Source organism: Sciurus vulgaris (genome assembly GCF_902686455.1).
Source record: "Sciurus vulgaris genome assembly, chromosome: 1".
Lineage (NCBI taxonomy): Eukaryota > Metazoa > Chordata > Mammalia > Rodentia > Sciuridae > Sciurus > Sciurus vulgaris.
Genome location: NC_136461.1, coordinates 116306389 through 116323993, shown reverse-complemented (window position 1 = coordinate 116323993; position 17605 = coordinate 116306389). Strand labels below are relative to the sequence as shown.

The following is a 17605-nucleotide window of genomic DNA, read 5'->3' as shown; positions in this document are numbered from 1 at the left end:
CTCACACACTCTAATAAAGAGCACTTGCTCCGCCAGAGCAGCAAGCTTCAAGCCATATGGGCATCCTCTGGGCACTATAACAAGCTAGTTGCGGCCACTCCCTTGGCATCCTCTTCTGCCCACTGGCATTGCCCATGCCAGGGGTTTCTGCCTTCCCCAACCATGGCTTCCAGAAAACAGTAGCATTCGGTAGGGCTGTGTCTTAAGGCCCCCAACAACGGGATGACAGAGGAGAGGGAGGCACCTGGGGGCGAGGACCATTAGGGAGTACCAAGAGGCGGGGAGGCCTCCAGGACTCTTCTAGTGCCCCTGGTTCCCGGAGCTGGTGATGCCTCCAGGGTGATTGGCAGCTCTTTGTTTCAGCCCCCCCTCACCCGCCTGCTAGCCCCCCCTACGACTCCCCCCTCCGTCCCTCCGCCCCGCGCTCCTGCTCTCTCCGCCTAGCCTTTCCCCTCCCAGCCGCCTGCCTGCCAGGGGTAGTGAGCCGGCTGAGCGGCATGGAGACGCAGGAACTTCGGGGGGCCCTGGCTCTTCTCCTCCTTTGCTCTTTCGCATCCGCTAGTCAGGATCTTCAGGGTAAGCCTGTCTCCATCCTTTTAGACTGCTCTCTGTCTCCTCCCTATTTACCCCCAGCACAGGTAGCGGGGAGCGTGTGGGCAACGGGAGAGGGGGAGAGTCCTGAAATTGAACCCCGGGAAGAATTACACTGCCCAGAGTTGGTGAAATTATGGCCTGGTGGGGAGAAGTGGGTACCAGAGATTGTGCGAGCGGAGAACTGACCAGGATTAGGCATGAGGCCAAGAACTCAGGAGCTGGATGTTAGGGCTGCTTGGCTGGGTTGTTAGAGCATCCACAGGCACCCCAAGAGTCAGGGAGAGCAGCCTGAAAGTTGATGCACTGGATGGATCCCTGGGCTTCCTTTCCCTTCTCCCTGGGCTCCTGGCTGCTGAAAGACAGGGTGGGGGTGGGGACTGAGAGGTCTGGGCTCTCCCGGAGGTCTGGTGGTGGGATGGGCCCGATGGGTGTGGGAGAGGTAGCTGGAGCAGATGACACAGGCGAAGATTCTTTACTGGCTGGAGGGGAAACCACAGATTGGCCAGGACACAGGAGGCAGAGGAGCTGGGTCTTACATTCCCTGGGGGTGGGGGAGCCCAGATAGTGGGAGGATGGGAGTCCTCAGTGGGCAGCTGTTCTTGTCCAGATAATCATGCTGAGTCCCCAGGATGGGAGGAGGTGGACCAGGGTGTGGAATGAGCCAGACCCAGCAGTGGAAAGAGAAGCTGCCTCCCAGTTCTGCGCTGTGGGCACCAGGTGCCACTTCTGCCTTGTACCAGCAGTGTCTCCCTTGCGCCACCTGGTGGGGGCATCTCAAGTTTGTGGGATGTTTTCTGTATTTCCAAGTGAGTCTCAGGTCTGCAGGTTCCCAGAGGGAGGTAACAGGCAATAATGAAAGAAGGGAAGGCTCACTGCCTCTGTCTGTCCTCTGATAGCAGAACGGTGGAGTTTTGAAGTGACTGACACTGCTTGGTGGTGTAGTGGTGGGTAACTAGGGATGCCCCACCCCTGAGGGCTCAGGGGAGAGGGCAGGCCTTAGCACTTGACTCCTTTTTTGACCTTGATAATCTCTGCCTGGCCAGTAATTGACCTGCTGACTGTGGGTGAGTCCCGGCAAATGGTTGCTGTGGCTGAGAAGATCCGGACAGCTCTACTCACTGTTGGGGACATCTACCTCTTGTCCACCTTCCGCCTTCCCCCTAAGCAGGGTGGCGTCCTCTTTGGCCTCTACTCTCGCCAAGACAACACGCGATGGCTGGAGGCCTCTGTTGTGGGCAAGATCAACAAAGGTGACTGGTGGGCATCTTCTTTCCTGCAGCAGTGATCCCCTGAGCATTCTCCCTCATCCCCACATCAGGTGGCTCCTAATTCTCCTTGACCTCCTCTGGGGAACATGGTTCCATCAGGCTGTGGCCAGGCACCAAGAGACACAGTAGGGGGTATGGGGTGCATAGTAAATTAGGCGATCAGGTGCCTAAAGAGCAGGGTGAGGTCTGGTATTTATATGCATGGGAGGTTGTATTTGGGGATGCCCAGAGGGAGGGTGAGACACCTCTGTCATTGCCCAGCAATGACAGAGATCCCTCAGATCCCTGGACAGTTCATGGGTACAGAACCAGCTGCCACCCTGGCAGAGGATAGACAGATATGATGCACTGAAGACTAAGAAAATCCTTGTCTCTAAACCAATTTGAAAAACATTTATTTGTATACCTATTATGTGCAGAGTGTTGAGATACATAGCTGAACTAGGTAGGGATGGTAGCCCCAGAGATGTGGTATCCAGAAGAGTTGATCCAAGGCTCAACTGGGACACAGGGGATGGGGGGCAGTGCCGGTACTGACCTCCCCTCCTGGGCAGTACTGGTGCGGTACCAGCGGGAAGATGGCAAAGTCCACGCAGTGAACCTACAGCAAGCAGGCCTGGCTGATGGGCGCACACACACAGCTCTCCTGCGACTCCGAGGTCCTTCCCGACCCAGCCCTGGCTTGCAGCTCTACGTGGACTGCAAACTAGGTGACCAACATGCCGGCCTTCCAGCACTGGCTCCCATTCCTCCAGCAGAGGTCAATGGGCTGGAGATTAGAACTGGACAGAAGGCTTATTTGAGGATGCAGGTGAGCAGGGAGGACCCTCTGAGTTGTGTAGACACAGTTTGCACCAGTGGGTGGAGGGGTTGGTAGATCCACTTTACCTGCTATCCCCCCTCCCACCAGGGCTTTGTGGAATCAATGAAAATTATTCTGGGAGGATCCATGGCCCGGGTAGGAGCCCTGAGTGAATGTCCATTCCAAGGGGATGAATCCATCCACAGTGCAGGTAACAGAGACTCCTGTTATTGGACCATGGGTCCTGTGGTTTTTGGTGACTCTGTCCTTTTGATTTCCTTCCCCCTAACACCCATTCCGTTGACTCACCTATTCTTGGGACTTTTGGTCAAATCTTTTACCCTCGACTCCATGATCTCCTGTATGGGAGATATGGGTCACCCAGCCTAAGCCAGAAAAGTGCCATGATCCAAGAAAGGTTTGATTCTGAGGATTCCTGGGGGACAGTATGGAGAAAGGCATTTTCTTGGTCTTGGCCAAGATCCTTGTTTCAGGTTTTTGTAGCTCCTCTTGGCTGCTGGTACCTACTAGCTGTGTCTCTGGCATTGCCCATCTGCCTGGTCTCTATGACATACTCAGAGGCTCTTATCTAAGGAAAACCCACTTCACCCAGATATTTCAAAGGAAGAGCTCTTCAAGTGGCAGCTTGGGAAGGCAGAAATGGGATGTACTGGGGCCCTAGTCCTGCTTTGGGTGGCTTCTCACTGGGACCTGTTCTGCCACTACTATGCCTGGGAACCAGGAGAGAAAAAAAAAAAATTTTTTTTTTTTTGGTACTGGGGAATGAACCCAGGGATTCTTTACTGAGCCACATCTCCAGCCCTTTTTAAATATTTTATTTAGAGACAATGTCTGAGTTGCTAAGTGCCTCACTAATCTGCCAAGGTTGGCTTTGAACTCAGTCCTTCTGCCTCAGCCTCCCAAGTTGCACTCCATCCTCCTGCCTCAGCCTCCCAAGTTGCTAGGATTATAGGCATGTGCCAACACCCCAGGGAGAATTTTGATTTTGACTTCCTATAAGGCAACTCCCCTTAAGAGGGGCCCTGGCCCAGTGGAAAGAGCTGGTATTTGCTGGGGATGTGGTTGAGGTAGAGTTCTTGGCTAACATGTGAGGCCCTGGGTTCCATCCCTAGCAGCCCAAAAGCCAGACAAAAACAAAAATTGGTGCTGCTTTCTAATCACCTCTGCCCTTCTGCTATGCAGTATCTCATCTTCATTCTGAGGCTTCAGCCCTGTTCCTCTCTTCCTTTCTCCTTCCCACCAGCCTGCCCCACTGACCATGTCGTCTTCTTCTTTCTAGTGGCCAATGCATTGCAATCCATTCTAGGTGAGTAGGTCATGATGTGATGGAAGAGGTGAGGGTGGGGAGGAGGCCCCAGGCCTTAGCAGCTGCCTGGAACCAAGTCCTCTTCAGTCAGGTGTGGGTGGGAAAAGGTAGGGGATGGGCAGCAGTAGCAGGAGCTGGCTTGTTGCTCTAGGAGGGTTCAGGGCTGGTGCCCCAGTTCTGAGCCTTTCCACACCCTGGGCCCTGACAGGGGAGCAGACTAAGGCGCTGGTCACCCAACTCACTCTCTTCAACCAGATCCTGGTGGAGCTGCGGGATGATATCCGAGACCAGGTTTGGGTGGGCCAGCCAGGGGTGCTACCAGTCCAGGGGCGGGGTCACAGATGCCAAGAGCTGACTCCTTCCCATTTTTTAGGTGAAGGAAATGTCTTTGATCCGAAACACCATCATGGAGTGTCAGGTGTGCGGTGAGTGGGAGAGCAGGGGAGGGCTCCAGAAGGCACCACTATGCTGCCCACCTGTGGCTTTGGCTTCCCCTTCTAACGGTTTGACTGGTGCCCTCTGGGTAGCTCTGACTGTCCCTGCCTCCCAGGCTTCCATGAACAGCGTTCCCACTGCAGCCCCAACCCCTGCTTCCGAGGCGTGGACTGCATGGAAGTGTATGAGTATCCAGGCTACCGCTGTGGGCCCTGTCCCCCAGGCCTGCAAGGCAACGGCACCCACTGTGATGACATAAATGAGGTGGGGGAAGGCAGAGCCCACATGGGTACAGATAATGGGGATGAGGGTAAAAGGGGGAGCTCAAGAAGCTGGGGAATTTTGGTAGGATGCAGACAAATCTGGCAACCATCAAAGAAGTGAGATGGGAGGCAGGCAGAAGACTGGCAGTTAGTGGGGTAGTGGAAGGGAGGTTTGAACAAGGAGTATGAGGAGCAGGCACAGGCAGATCAGGAGGCTTCGGTGCAAATCAGGAGCACCATGAGAAGGCATGGGGAGAGCTGTGAAAGGGCGACACCAGGAACAACGGTTCTAGGATCACAGGCAGGGGCCTTCCCCAGAGGGAAGCCTGATGTCTGCCTTTTACCCCCAGTGTGCTTATGCTGACCCCTGTTTCCCGGGTTCCGGCTGCGTCAACACTGTGCCTGGCTTCCACTGTGAGGCCTGTCCTCGAGGGTACAAGGGCACCCGGGTGTCTGGTGTGGGCGTTGACTATGCCCGGGCCAGTAAACAGGTCAGGATGGACATTGCACAGATAAGGGGTTTCTGGGTTGGACATGGGACCCTGGTGATAAATGGGATGAGGTTGGCTTTGTATTGGCTTTGGGTCTGGGCTTATTAATACTCACAGATAAGGCCACACCAATGCCTTCTCCTGTGTCTGTGGAGACCTACCCTTGGTCTGGTTCCACCCAAAATCTGCCCCTTCAGGTCTGCAATGACATTGATGAATGCAACGATGGTAACAATGGTGGCTGTGACCCAAACTCCATCTGCACCAACACTGTGGTGAGCTGAACGAACACCCTGTGTTTGGGGGTGTTGGTAGAAATGCATGACCCCCATCTTCAAATTTTCTGCTGCACTTCCTCCTTCCCTAGCATACTACAGAGTAGGTGTTCACATGGACCCTACAACCTCTAACTAGCAGGGATCGCTAGCAAATTATTTAACCTTCTCAAGCATCCTCATTTGAAAAATGGGGCTATTGCCTATTTTGAAAGGTTGTCCTGAGAGCCTGAAGGAGAAACTGATTTTCCTGGTTGGCTGTGAGTGTGGGTGCTACACCCTGCAGGTAGGGCAGTACCCATTCAGGGCATCTGGTGGTCTCACCCTCTTTCCTGACTCTACTTCCCCACTCTTAGGGATCTTTCAGATGTGGTCCCTGCCGCCTGGGTTTCCTGGGCAACCAGACCCAGGGCTGCCTCCCAGCAAGGACGTGTCACAGCCCAGCCCACAGCCCCTGCCACATTCATGCTCACTGTCTCTTTGAACGAAATGGTGCAGTGTCCTGTCAGGTGGGCTTGGAACAAAAAAAAGGAACCTGGGGGAGCAGGCTAAACTAATGAACATGTTTAAGGTTGGGGGACTCCATGGGAAAGGGTGGTGGGTCTGGGCCCAGGAACTGGCTAGTGGAGAAAATAGGGCCTAGAGAGAGTGTGATGAGGTGGGGTGTGGGAATCCATCTCAAATTGCTATTTCCTGCTGTTTGTGTCACCCTAGTGTAATGTGGGCTGGGCAGGGAACGGGAACGTGTGTGGGCCTGACACAGACATTGATGGCTACCCGGACCAGGCGCTGCCCTGCATGGACAACAACAAACACTGCAAGCAGGTGCAGGGGGCCGGTGGACCAGTGTGGTGGGGAGCCGCAGGCTGGGTCAAGCCAGAACTCACTTGTCCTCTTCTTCCCCCTGAACTTTAGGACAACTGCCTTTTGACACCCAACTCTGGGCAAGAAGATGCTGATAATGATGGTGTGGGGGACCAGTGTGATGAAGATGCTGATGGGGATGGGATCAAGAATGTTGAGGTGCCTCCCCAGACTGTCCTACCCTTTCCAGCCCCTCTGCTCTTTCTCCTGTTCTATTCTCTTTGGCTTCTCCTATAATCCTGCCCCTTGACAGTACTCTAAGAAGGGACCCAGAACTCCAAATTAAGGAGGCCTAAACCTGCTTCCCAGGACAGGTGAACTATGTGGAGGTTGGGTGGGTGGAACTGCACCAAGCCCTGTTGTAGGGTGATGATCTTAGACAAGGACCTAGGGACAAGGTGGGCTCGGGGAACCCCTGACCCTTCCCCTCTCGTCTCTTTGACTAGGACAACTGCCGACTGTTCCCCAACAAGGACCAGCAGAACTCAGACACAGATTCATTTGGTGATGCCTGTGACAACTGCCCCAACGTTCCCAACAATGACCAGAAGGACACAGATGGCAATGGAGAAGGAGATGCTTGTGACAACGATGTGGATGGGGATGGTGCAGGCCTGGGGCTCGGGGGAAGGCTGGGAGTTTGGATAGAGGGACTGAGGCAGGGAAGCCAGGAAGTCTGTGAGAATTGAGGAGGCATGCTGTGGGAGTTCGCCTGGGTGAGGGGAGATAACCAATGTATGGGGACAAAGCTCAGATCTTTCACCAACCTAGGAGAGAGACATGTTCTTGACAACTCTGTGCTTTCCCCCATGTCTTCCAGGCATCCCCAATGGATTGGACAATTGCCCCAAAGTACCCAACCCACTACAGACAGACAGGGATGAGGATGGGGTGGGAGATGCTTGTGACAGCTGCCCTGAAATGAGCAATCCTACCCAGGTACAGGGGAGAGGCGGGAAAAACAGTGGATGAAGCCTCTGCCTTTTGGATGGGAAGTGGGTCACCATCTTCAGAGTTATCAAGAGGAGATGGTGAGATCAGGTCTCTCTCTCAGACAGATGCAGACAGTGACCTGGTGGGAGATGTCTGTGACACCAATGAAGACAGGTGGGATCTTGGCCAAGAGACACAGTCTTTCAGGGGATATTTTACTTTCTTCTAGCCCATTCTCAATACTTTCTATGATTTAGCCTTCATTCTCTGTTCTCATAGTCTACCTTCCATTCCTACTGCTGGACCTTCACATTTGGCTGACTGCAAGGGGTCTGGATGGAGGGCAGGCTTGAGTATCCCCTAAGCAGAAGACAGGGAAAGGATGTGTGTGTGTGTGTGGGACCTTTGACAGCCTTTATTTGGTGACTGTTCTTCTGAGCAGCGATGGGGATGGGCATCAGGATACCAAGGACAACTGCCCACAGCTGCCGAATAGCTCCCAGCTGGACTCAGACAATGATGGACTTGGAGATGAGTGTGATGGGGATGATGACAATGATGGTGTCCCAGATTATGTGCCTCCTGGTCCTGATAACTGTCGTCTGGTACCCAATCCCAATCAGAAAGACTCAGATGGTAAGGCTGGCTCCAAAGAGGGTTGGACTGGTTTGGACTTTGCTCAGGGGGAGGTTGCAAGGGAGGAGTAAGGAAGGGTGGGTAGGAAGAAGTCAGGAATGCATGATCCAAGGGGTGACAGTGTTGGTTATTGACAATGTCCAGGCCTTCCTGAGCTCCTAGCCTTATCCACCCAGGCAATGGTGTTGGTGATGTATGTGAAGATGACTTTGACAATGATGCAGTAGTCGACCCCCTGGATGTGTGTCCTGAAAGTGCAGAGGTAACCCTCACAGACTTTCGAGCCTATCAGACCGTCGTCCTGGATCCTGAGGGTGATGCTCAGATCGACCCAAACTGGGTCGTCCTCAATCAGGTACTCACACTCAGGGCAATGGGCTGGGCAGGTACTGACAGGCCAGACCACCAGGTGGGGCCTAGGTTGGGCAGTATACCTGCATCAGGACTTTTTTCTTTACTGAACAACTCCAGGGTATGGAAATCGTTCAGACCATGAACAGTGACCCTGGCCTGGCAGTTGGTATGTAAGGGGTCATCCAGTTCAATAATTTCCAAATGGAAGAATCCTTCAGGGGCAGAGGATGGGGAAGGAAAAGGATGGGGAGGATGGGCAAAGGCAACAGAGAAGGCAGTGTGGCAAGCTGGCTACCCATATTGCAGGCACCCCTTCCCACCCCCTCCTACAGTGGGGCGACTTTGCTGCCCCTGACCTTTACCCCACCCCCACCCCCACCCCAGGATACACAGCCTTCAATGGTGTGGATTTTGAAGGCACCTTCCATGTGAACACAGTGACTGACGATGACTACGCAGGTTTTCTCTTCAGTTACCAGGACAGTGGCCGGTTCTATGTGGTCATGTGGAAGCAGACAGAGCAGACCTATTGGCAGGCCACACCTTTCCGTGCCGTTGCCCAGCCCGGGCTGCAGCTCAAGGTATCTAGCTGCCCAGTTTCCCCAACCTAGGGCCCGTTCCCAAAGCTCTCCCCTGCCAACCCCAGGGCCTCCCTGCTGCCTGACTGGGAATTCTCTTACCCAGAGGTCTGACCTGCAGGTCAGTTCTGTGGGCCCTCTTCCCACCTGTACTTACCAGCCTTGTGTTCCCTTCTCCCTGGTCCTGTGGTTGATCCATTGTCTTTGCCAATGACCCCCAGGCAGTGACATCAGTGTCTGGCCCAGGTGAGCACCTCCGGAATGCCCTCTGGCATACTGGTCATACCCCTGATCAGGTACGGCTGTTATGGACTGACCCACGAAATGTGGGCTGGCGTGACAAGACCTCCTATCGCTGGCAGCTGCTGCACCGGCCTCAAGTTGGTTATATTCGGTGAGGAGAGGGACTGAGACCATCCAGAGGACCCCAGGCTGAGGCCTTTCCTTCCCCTTTAGCTGGGACTCACCAGTGACCCCTCCTTTGCTCAATTCCTCGGTGCCATGGGTAGGGACCATGGCCACTTCTTTCCAGTTCCCTTCTCGCCACAGACAGGACCTGTAGGCGGTGTTGGGCACATCATTCCTCCTCTGTGCCCCATTTCTCTTCTGTAAAACAAGAGCATTGAGCTAGATGCCCTGAGAGGCCAGGCCAGTCTGTACAGGGGCCTATCACTTCCAACCCCCTAAGTGGTACAGCCCAGAACCTGCTTCATCAGCAGCTGACCTGGAAGGGATTTTGCAGAGGCCCAGACCTCACAGGCCTCTCATTTCAGCACTTTGTCCACAACTTTGCAGTTCCCTCCCACAACTGTCCCTATTTGATGAGGACAACTTGGGAAGGGAGGGGAAATGGGTGTACTTAGAGGCTGAACTTTTCATAGTCAAGAGCTCAGAGTCCAGGGACATGGGGTTGGTTCCCCTTTAAGGTGCCTAGTGCTGTGGGGCACCAGAGCTCGGGATAAAGGGGGGTTGACTAGAGCCTGGGAAGCGGGTGACTTCACCCCCCAGCCCATTGTGCTCATCGTCATGGCAACCCAATCCTCGCTTGGAATGCGGCTGGTGCTTTGAGATGCAAAAGGGGCTGGACAAAGAGCTAGGGGCCCCTGGCCTGAGAAAAGCACCCCCTTCCCTCCCTTTTCCTTTCCTCCCCTCCCTTCCCTCTCCAGCCTGGTGAGCTCAAGGAGGGGGGTGCTGAGATAAGCAGGGCCTGGGACTTGGAGGCACTGTACCCACTGGCACCTTAGCACCAATGGAAACCCCTATCCTGGACAGGGTGAAGCTCTATGAGGGTCCCCAGCTAGTGGCGGATTCTGGGGTGATCATTGACACATCCATGCGAGGGGGGCGTCTCGGTGTATTCTGCTTCTCCCAAGAAAACATCATTTGGTCCAATCTCCAGTATCGATGCAATGGTGAGACTCTAGACGGAGATCAATCTGACCCCTCACATGTCCTGGGAGAGCCACATTCTCTGACCTTACTTATTTCCCCTTCTTCAGACACAGTGCCTGAGGACTTTGAGCCATTCCGGAGGCAGCTGCTCCAGGGAAGGGTGTGAGGAGTTGGCCACCGGATTCCTGATTTTAGACTCTTTGGCCTGGGGTCCATCCTGGAGACTTTGAGGTCTAAACTACAGCCCCTCAGCCAAACATAGACCCTCCTCTGGCACCCATCAGTTCAGCCCCGTTGGGGTAGCAACCCCACTGTTTAGGAGTGGGAAATTTTCAAGGGGTATTACTCAGGTACTAACCCCAGGAAAGATAACAGCAGATTGCCATAAAGTTCCAGTTGTTTTCTAAGCCAGTGCAATTGCTTGTTTTAGGGATTTTCCGGGATAGGGTGGGAATCAAGAAGGAACCTGAGGGGATAAGAAGAAAGCTGGCAGGCTAGAAGTTAAGAGATCTAGGGAAAGTTTGGCTGAGTTTGGGGCGCGGGTGGAGAAGGTGCCAGATGGGGTTAAGTGAAGGATGAGGTGCTGTTTGGAGGATGGCTAAAGTCCTCCCAGCCCCACTTACTCACGGTGGCAGCGGCGACACTCCATTCTATCTTAGATCAGCCGGTATCGAGAGTCAGGAGGGCGGGGGCTGCCCCGCTTGAGGTGAGGGGGAGGCCGGGGGGCCGAGGGGGCCGGAGGCCGGGACGAGTGCAATATTGGCGGGGGAAATAACAACACTGCACCGCGTCCCGTCCCTCCCGCCCGCCCGGGGCCCGGGATCCCACTCCCTACAGCCTGAAGCCAGCCGGGCTCAAGGACTGGGGGCACTTTGGGGAGCTGGGTTCACCTTAGAAGCAGGCCAAAGACTTGGCGCCTCTAAGAGTGAAGGGGATGGTAAAAGGGAGGGGTGAAAGGAGAAGAGAAGACTGCGGTGCCCAGGAACGCCGCTTTCCGACGCCCGGGCGTTGCGCGCGCTCGCTCTTTAAATACTCAGACTGAGCGGCGCGGAGCAGTCACCATGGTGACGCGTGTCCCAGCAACCGAACTGAATGGCTGTTACCAGGCAACTCCGGAGTTGAGGTTTGGGGCCGCCCACCTAGATATTCGTACTTTCTCCCGCTGGTGGGGGGCCTTCCCCGCCTCCAGCCCGCGCGCGAGCGCGCGGACGTATGGTGCCCAGCGCCCGCCCACGGGCTACCGCGATGCACAAAGCCGTGCCTTGGAGGCCAAGTAGCGGGGCGCGGGAGCCGTGGTCCCTCGCTTCCTGACTGGGCTTCCCTCCAGTCTCGCGCTGTACCGGAATGCTTTTAAAGTATTAGTTTCCAATCTGTATTTGTTGAGGCCAAGAATTATTTTCCCAATACAGTCGAAACTGCTTCTGTTGGCCTATACCACAAGCGGGAACCGCCGGATCCATCCCGATACCCTAAGACCACGTGCCGCTTTAGCCCTCAAATACCTCCCTTTCCCGCAAATATTTCTGGCTCTCAAAATACCTTTTGATTTTCCCAAATGACGCACTCTCAGGTATGGTTTTGTTCTCGAAACACATGCGTACCTGCACCACTCTGCTCCCCAAAGGGCAGTTGTGTCCCCAAATTCCATTCTGACACTCCACCTACTCTACCTCCTAAACCCGCAAGTACCCTCAACATAACTTGTCCTATGCCCCCTCCCACATTCCGATGTCCTCTCCCACATACCTCGACGCCCCTTTCACGTACCTCAGAACCCCACCCGCTTAGTACCATTTCCTTCGACACCACTCCCCACGCGCCTGAGTCCCTCATCTGCTGCTACCAATCCCTCCATCGTAGGTTGCGTTCCTCCCTCTCCTTCCAAGGCATTGCTACTTCTCGCCAGAGTCCAACCTCCCCATGGTCTCTCTGCCCCGGCTCGGTCTACATGGCCCAACCTCCTCTCCCCTGGGTCGGGGCCTCTCAGGACGCCATGGTCGGCCACTAGAGGGCAGGAGCTCTCGGCTGCCGCTCAAAGTGGATACTGGAAAGGAAGAACTTTAGGGTTCGGCAGAGCCCAGGTTTCGACCTTCTTTAAGTGGAAATTTCCCTCCCCCCCCTTCTCGGTAGAAAGCCAAGGAGGGAACCCAGGTGGCTGGAAAGTCCGGCCAGGGCAGGGACTGTGGGTTTCAGGGTAGAACCGTGTGTGGAATGGGACAGGGAGCGGTTATAAGGGTGGGGCTATTCCGGGAACTGGCGGGGGTAAGGGGGGGGGGAGTCCCAAACTAGCACCTAGTTCGCTCCTTATTAAGCCCTCTTATTTCTTCTAAGCGCGTAGAGTGGGGTTTCAAAGGATCCAGGGAGGGTAGGGAAGTAGAGTGAGGGGAGGGAGGGGTGGGCTTCCTGGCCTTACGGTCCAGGGCCTTCACTAGACCACTTTCTCTGCTCCCTTTCCTCACCTTAGCTGTTGTCCTGGGGCTAAAACTAGAACCAGAGGGCCTCACGTTCCCCAACTCCCCCCTCCACACACCTCCTGGAGTCAGGGAGTGGTGGCTATGTGAAGGCTAGTTGGAGAACAAACAGGTTGTCAGAAGGTTGAGTGATTGGAGCCCATGTACCCTACCCAGGAATGGTTGGGGAGGAGGAGGAAAAGGCAGGAGGTAGGGAAGGGGGAGGAGGCGGAGTTTTGTCACCTGTCACCTGCTCCGGCTGTGCCTAGGGCGGGAGGGGGGACCGGTATAAAGCAGCAGGCGCCAGTGCCGCTCCACCTCACTCCCTTACTCGCTGTGCCTGCTTGAGTCTGCTCTGCCCCCTACTCACCAGTCCACCACCACCATGACACCTGGCATGCAGTCCCCTTTCTTCCTGCTGCTGCTTCTCCCAGTGCTTACAGGTGAGGGGCCTGAGGTTCGGAGAGGGCTACCCTTCTCATGTGGTATTTCTGAACTTTCTGTGGGTTTTGTTTCCTGGCAGATGGCACCATGAGAGTCAGCAATTGCAGACAGGTGTGGCCAGGTCAGTGCCAGAATGAAGGAGAGAGGCTAAGGACAGGCTGAGAAGAGGCAGCCCCCAGGAGAGTGGGTGCCAGGGGAGGAGAATGTCCTGAAGAAAAGTCTAGGAGGGAAGGGAGAGAGAAAGGGCAAGTCTTAGGAGTGAAGAAATGGATGCACCAGGAACAGAGGTGTATGGGAAGAGTGGGGGAAGCTGCCAGCAGGGTAGGAGGAAGAGAGCAGACCCAGGGGCTGCCTGATGCTGACCAATCCCCAGTCTTCCTGACATTACTTCTTTGGTTGCCAAAGGTTATATTTTCTCCTTGCTCTGATTTGCCCTCCAACCCAGTAGTTCTTAAAACTTTTGGCTCCAGTTAGGGCAGAAAAATAGACTTTGAATGCCCAAAGTAACCCAGTGTCCAACCCTGTTGAGAAAAGTACTGTGAGATGACCAGCAGTTTACTCCCCACCCTCAGCTCTGGTTCATACTCTGCTGCCATTCCAGGCCAGAAGAATAGCTTTACCTCATCTCAAATCACCAGCACTCTCCTGAACTTGACCAGCTCTACAGTTCATCATAGCACTGCAGCCCCAAACAGCAGGGATTCATCAAGCTCTGCCATCACTCCAGCCCACAATGGCACCTCATCTGGGACCACTGGGACTACAACCAGCTCAGCCTTCACCCCAGCCCACAATGGCACCTCACCTGGGACCACTGGGGCTCCAACCAGCTCAGCCTCCACTCCAGCCCACAATGGCACCTCAGCCCTGACCACCAGGGCTCCATCAGCTGCATCAGGCTCAGCCTTCACCCCAGCCCACAATGGCAGCTTATCTGGGACCGCTGGGGCTCCAACCAGCTCAGCCTCCACCCCAGCCTACCATGGCACCTCATTTGGGACCACTGGGTCTCCAACCAGGTCAGCCTCCACCCCAGCCTACAATGGTACCTCCGCCCTGACCACCAGGGCTCCATCAGCTGCATCAGGCTCAGCTTTCACCCCAGCCTACAATGGCACCTCATCTGGGAATACTGGGGCTCCAACCAGCTCAGCCTCCACTCCAGCCCACAATGGCACCTCAGCCCTGACCACCAGGGCTCCATCAGCTGCATCAGGCTCAGCCTTCACCCCAGCCCATAATGACACCTCATCTGGGACCACTGGGGCTCCAACCAGCTCAGCCTCCACCCCAGCCCATAATGACACCTCATCTGGGACCACTGGGGCTCCAAACAGCTCAGCCTCCACCCCAGCCCGTAATGACACCTCATCTGGGACTACTGGGGCTCCAACCAGCTCAGTCTCCACCCCAACCTATAATGGCACCTCAGCCCTGACCACTGGGGCTTCACCAGGCATATTAGGCTCAGCCTCCACTCCAGCCCACAATGGCACCTCATCTGGGACCACTGGAATTCCAACCAGCTCAGCCTCCACTCCAGCCCACAATGGCACCTCGGCCCCAACTACAGGGGCTTCATCAGACTCAACTGATGCTTCAGTACACAGGGGCACTTCTACTATGGCTTCTACAACCCTGCCTAACAGGGGTACTCAATCCCCAGTTTCCAGCCAGCCATCTGACCCTTCCACCACCCTTGCCAACCTGAGCAACAGTACTATTGCCAGTAGCAATAGCCATGGCACAGCACCCCCCTCCACCTCCTCCAGTCATAATTCTCCCCAGTTGTATGTTGGGGTCTCTTTCTTCTCCCTGTCTTTTTACATTTCAAACCTCAAGTTTAATTCTTCCCTGGAAGATCCCAGAACCAACTACTATCAAGAACTGCAGAGGAACATTTCTAGATTGGTGGGTGTCTGCCTTTCCTTTGCCATACTCTCTTAGGACAGCTTTCAGAATTGTTTAAATCCTTTGCATCAAGCCTGAGTCCATTTCCTCTCACCCCAGTTTTTGCAGATTTATAAACAAGATGGTTTTCTGGGCTTCTCTAGTATCATATTCAGGTACAGTTCTGGGTCAGACTGTATATGTGGGTTGGGGTTTGTTGTCATAAATGTGGTGAGGGACTATTGTGTTTAAGGTGGGGGGAAATAATGAGACAAAAGCTCGGACCTGTGGCTGAGTTGAGCATTTCCTATGACCAGACCAGGATCTGTGGTGGTAGAACTGACTCTGGTCTTCCGGGAGGGTACCACCAATGCCAAGGAAGTGATGTCACAGTTTGTTCAGCATAAAGAGGAAGGATCCAATTATAACCTGAACATCTCGGGAATCAAGGGTGAGGCTACATCCCCAACTCTAGCCCAGCCCCATTAAGGGTCCCCTCTCCCTCCAATGCTGGGTTTCTGCTCTTTCCCTTGGTGCTAGCAGGAGGAGGCTACCTCCATTTGGAGACTTCCTTGACCATTGCTTTTCCTTTTAGTGAACGAGGTGCTGTTTCCTTCCCCTGCCCAGTCTGGGTCTGGGGTACCAGGCTGGGGCATTGCCCTGCTGGTGTTAGTCTGTGTTCTACTTGCATTGGCCATCTTATATCTCATTGCCTTGGTAAGTACTCAGTCTCTGGCCTTCACCAGAATCCCCTGGTGGAAGAAACCCTATGGTCCAGCATAACTTCTTGTCTCCCTAGGCTGTGTGTCAGTGTCGCCAAAAGAACTATGGGCATCTGGACATCTTTCCATCCAGGGAAACCTACCATCCTATGAGTGAATACCCCACTTACCACACCCATGGGCGTTATGTGCCCCCCGGAAGTACCAACCGTAGCCCCTATGAGGAGGTGAGGCAGGGCCCACAAGGCAGGGTGGGGATAGAGGCTCTGGCTGGGCAGGTGTCCCTGAGGGGTATTTGGAAAACCCAAAGAGCTTGTAAGAGGTGAGCCTTGAAGAGCCTGGCAAGAATAGTGGGTGTGGGGTTGGAGGAGCTCTGGGGGACAGGTCTGGGAAAGAGATCAAGGAAGCAAGGGGACCTCAAGAGGGAATAACCTCACTACCAGCATTCCCAAAAGAGCATTACCTGTCCACACTCACCACTGGCTGAACTGGTACCAGGGCAAGGCTCACTAGATGCCCAGAGGCAAAATGGGTGGGGCACTGTGTCCAGGGGAGCCCTTCCTGCAGAGTCACAGGAGCGCACTTGTACCCCATTCACCTTTTCCTTGGAGTGGGGAGTAGATTGAGAAAGGGGGGGGCAGGTCTCCAGTGGAGAGAAAGAAATCTCACCAAGCCTAGTAAGCAGAGCTGAAGGGTTCCTGGGAGCCTCAGGGAACTAAGGACATCCCCCCAACACACACACACCGCCTTTCTGTACAGGACCTAGTAAATAATTACAGCAGTCACCTGGGACTGGAAAGCTACTCAAGTGGGGGAGGGGACAAAAGTTTCCTTTTCTTGCTCCATTTTTCTCCTCCTGGGGATCTCTCTCTCTCCAGTTTTACACACACACACACACACACACACACACACCTTAGGCTGGAGGAGCAGAGAATGGAGAGAGAAGGGGGCAAGGTGTGGGCTGGGCAGGAAAGGGGGCTGAGTAGGGCCAAGGGGAGGGAGTGGAGGGGTGGCCAGGAGCAGTGAGAGGAGCGGCCTGTTTACAGTCACCTGGCTGCTGGTGGGGCTGCAGGTGCTCTCTCCAAATTAACCCCTAGTGAACTGATCTGGTCCCTGGACTGATTGTGCCAGCCTGGGGTGCCACCCGGGGGTCCTAATAAATAGCTTTTGCCCTCACCCGTATCTTTTTCCTCCACCCAGGTGTCTGCAGGCAATGGTGGAGGCAGCCTCTCTTACACGAACCCAGCAGTGACAGCCACTTCTGCCAACTTGTAGGGGCAGGTCACCTGTTCAGCTCGGCTGCCAGCAGTGCCTCAGGTTCTTCATTGCCAAAGTCCCTCTCCCCCAGTCTGGGCTGATGAGCTGGGAATTTGGGTGGGCTGCTCATAGCCTCCCTCAGAGACTCCACCAAGCCCCCTAACCCATCTTAGCCTGGTGAAGCCCAGCTTTGCCCTGGGGGATATGCCTGGGACAGTGGTGGCTCCCAGGACTGGCCTAGAAATTCTGGCAATGGAGGTGGGAACCCAAACATGACTGAATAAAATGTGGCCTCTTGTCACGCCACCTTGTGATCTTTCAATCTGCAATTGGTGGATAGGAGGGTTCATTAGAATGTGTCAGTGAAGAACCCTGGAAGGGACTTTGGGGAAGTTGAGGGAGGAAAGGAGGCAAGGAGCAGGGTTTGAGAAGCAGATGTGGGAGAAGAAGTAAAACTGGGGCACAGGGTAACCTGCAGGAGAACTCAAGAGTCACCTCTCCCCATTCCTGTGCACAGGAGGAAGAAGGAATGAAACCTAGGCGGGCTCCGGTGGGCCGGTATGACTCGGCACCGACAGCACGTGGCTCGGCCAGTGGATGGCTCGCCCCTCTCTTCCAGCCTGCGTTTCG

The 17605-nt window shown here is 54.8% G+C and overlaps 2 protein-coding genes across 6 annotated transcripts; both read left to right on the top strand.

Moving 5' to 3' along the window:
• The first annotated feature begins 425 nt into the window (after positions 1-425).
• Positions 426-10619, top strand: THBS3 (thrombospondin 3). 5 transcript variants are annotated; one of them, XM_079138551.1, is made up of 23 exons: positions 426-576; positions 1638-1844; positions 2417-2673; positions 2773-2875; positions 3965-3991; positions 4200-4282; positions 4365-4416; positions 4542-4690; positions 5040-5180; positions 5378-5455; positions 5812-5964; positions 6170-6280; positions 6371-6478; positions 6766-6925; positions 7140-7258; positions 7374-7426; positions 7695-7888; positions 8065-8243; positions 8360-8408; positions 8627-8823; positions 9042-9214; positions 10093-10232; positions 10320-10619. In XM_079138551.1, exons 1-23 carry the CDS (start codon positions 498-500, stop codon positions 10376-10378), a joined length of 2871 nt encoding a protein of 956 aa, XP_078994677.1. In that variant the 5' UTR covers positions 426-497; the 3' UTR covers positions 10379-10619. The 5 variants fall into 5 exon arrangements, with proteins under 5 accessions (XP_078994677.1, XP_078994678.1, XP_078994679.1 ...); XM_079138552.1 differs by lacking the exon at positions 4200-4282 and having other exon boundaries at positions 4365-4409; XM_079138553.1 differs by lacking the exons at positions 10093-10232; positions 10320-10619 and having other exon boundaries at positions 8715-8823; positions 9042-9180.
• A 2337-nt stretch (positions 10620-12956) lies between these two features.
• MUC1 (mucin 1, cell surface associated) lies at positions 12957-17275 on the top strand. The gene is made up of 7 exons (XM_079134192.1): positions 12957-13105; positions 13708-15017; positions 15117-15172; positions 15314-15447; positions 15592-15713; positions 15796-15945; positions 16919-17275. Exons 1-7 carry the CDS (start codon positions 13048-13050, stop codon positions 16991-16993), a joined length of 1905 nt encoding a protein of 634 aa, XP_078990318.1. The 5' UTR covers positions 12957-13047; the 3' UTR covers positions 16994-17275.
• Positions 17276-17605: the final 330 nt, after the last annotated feature.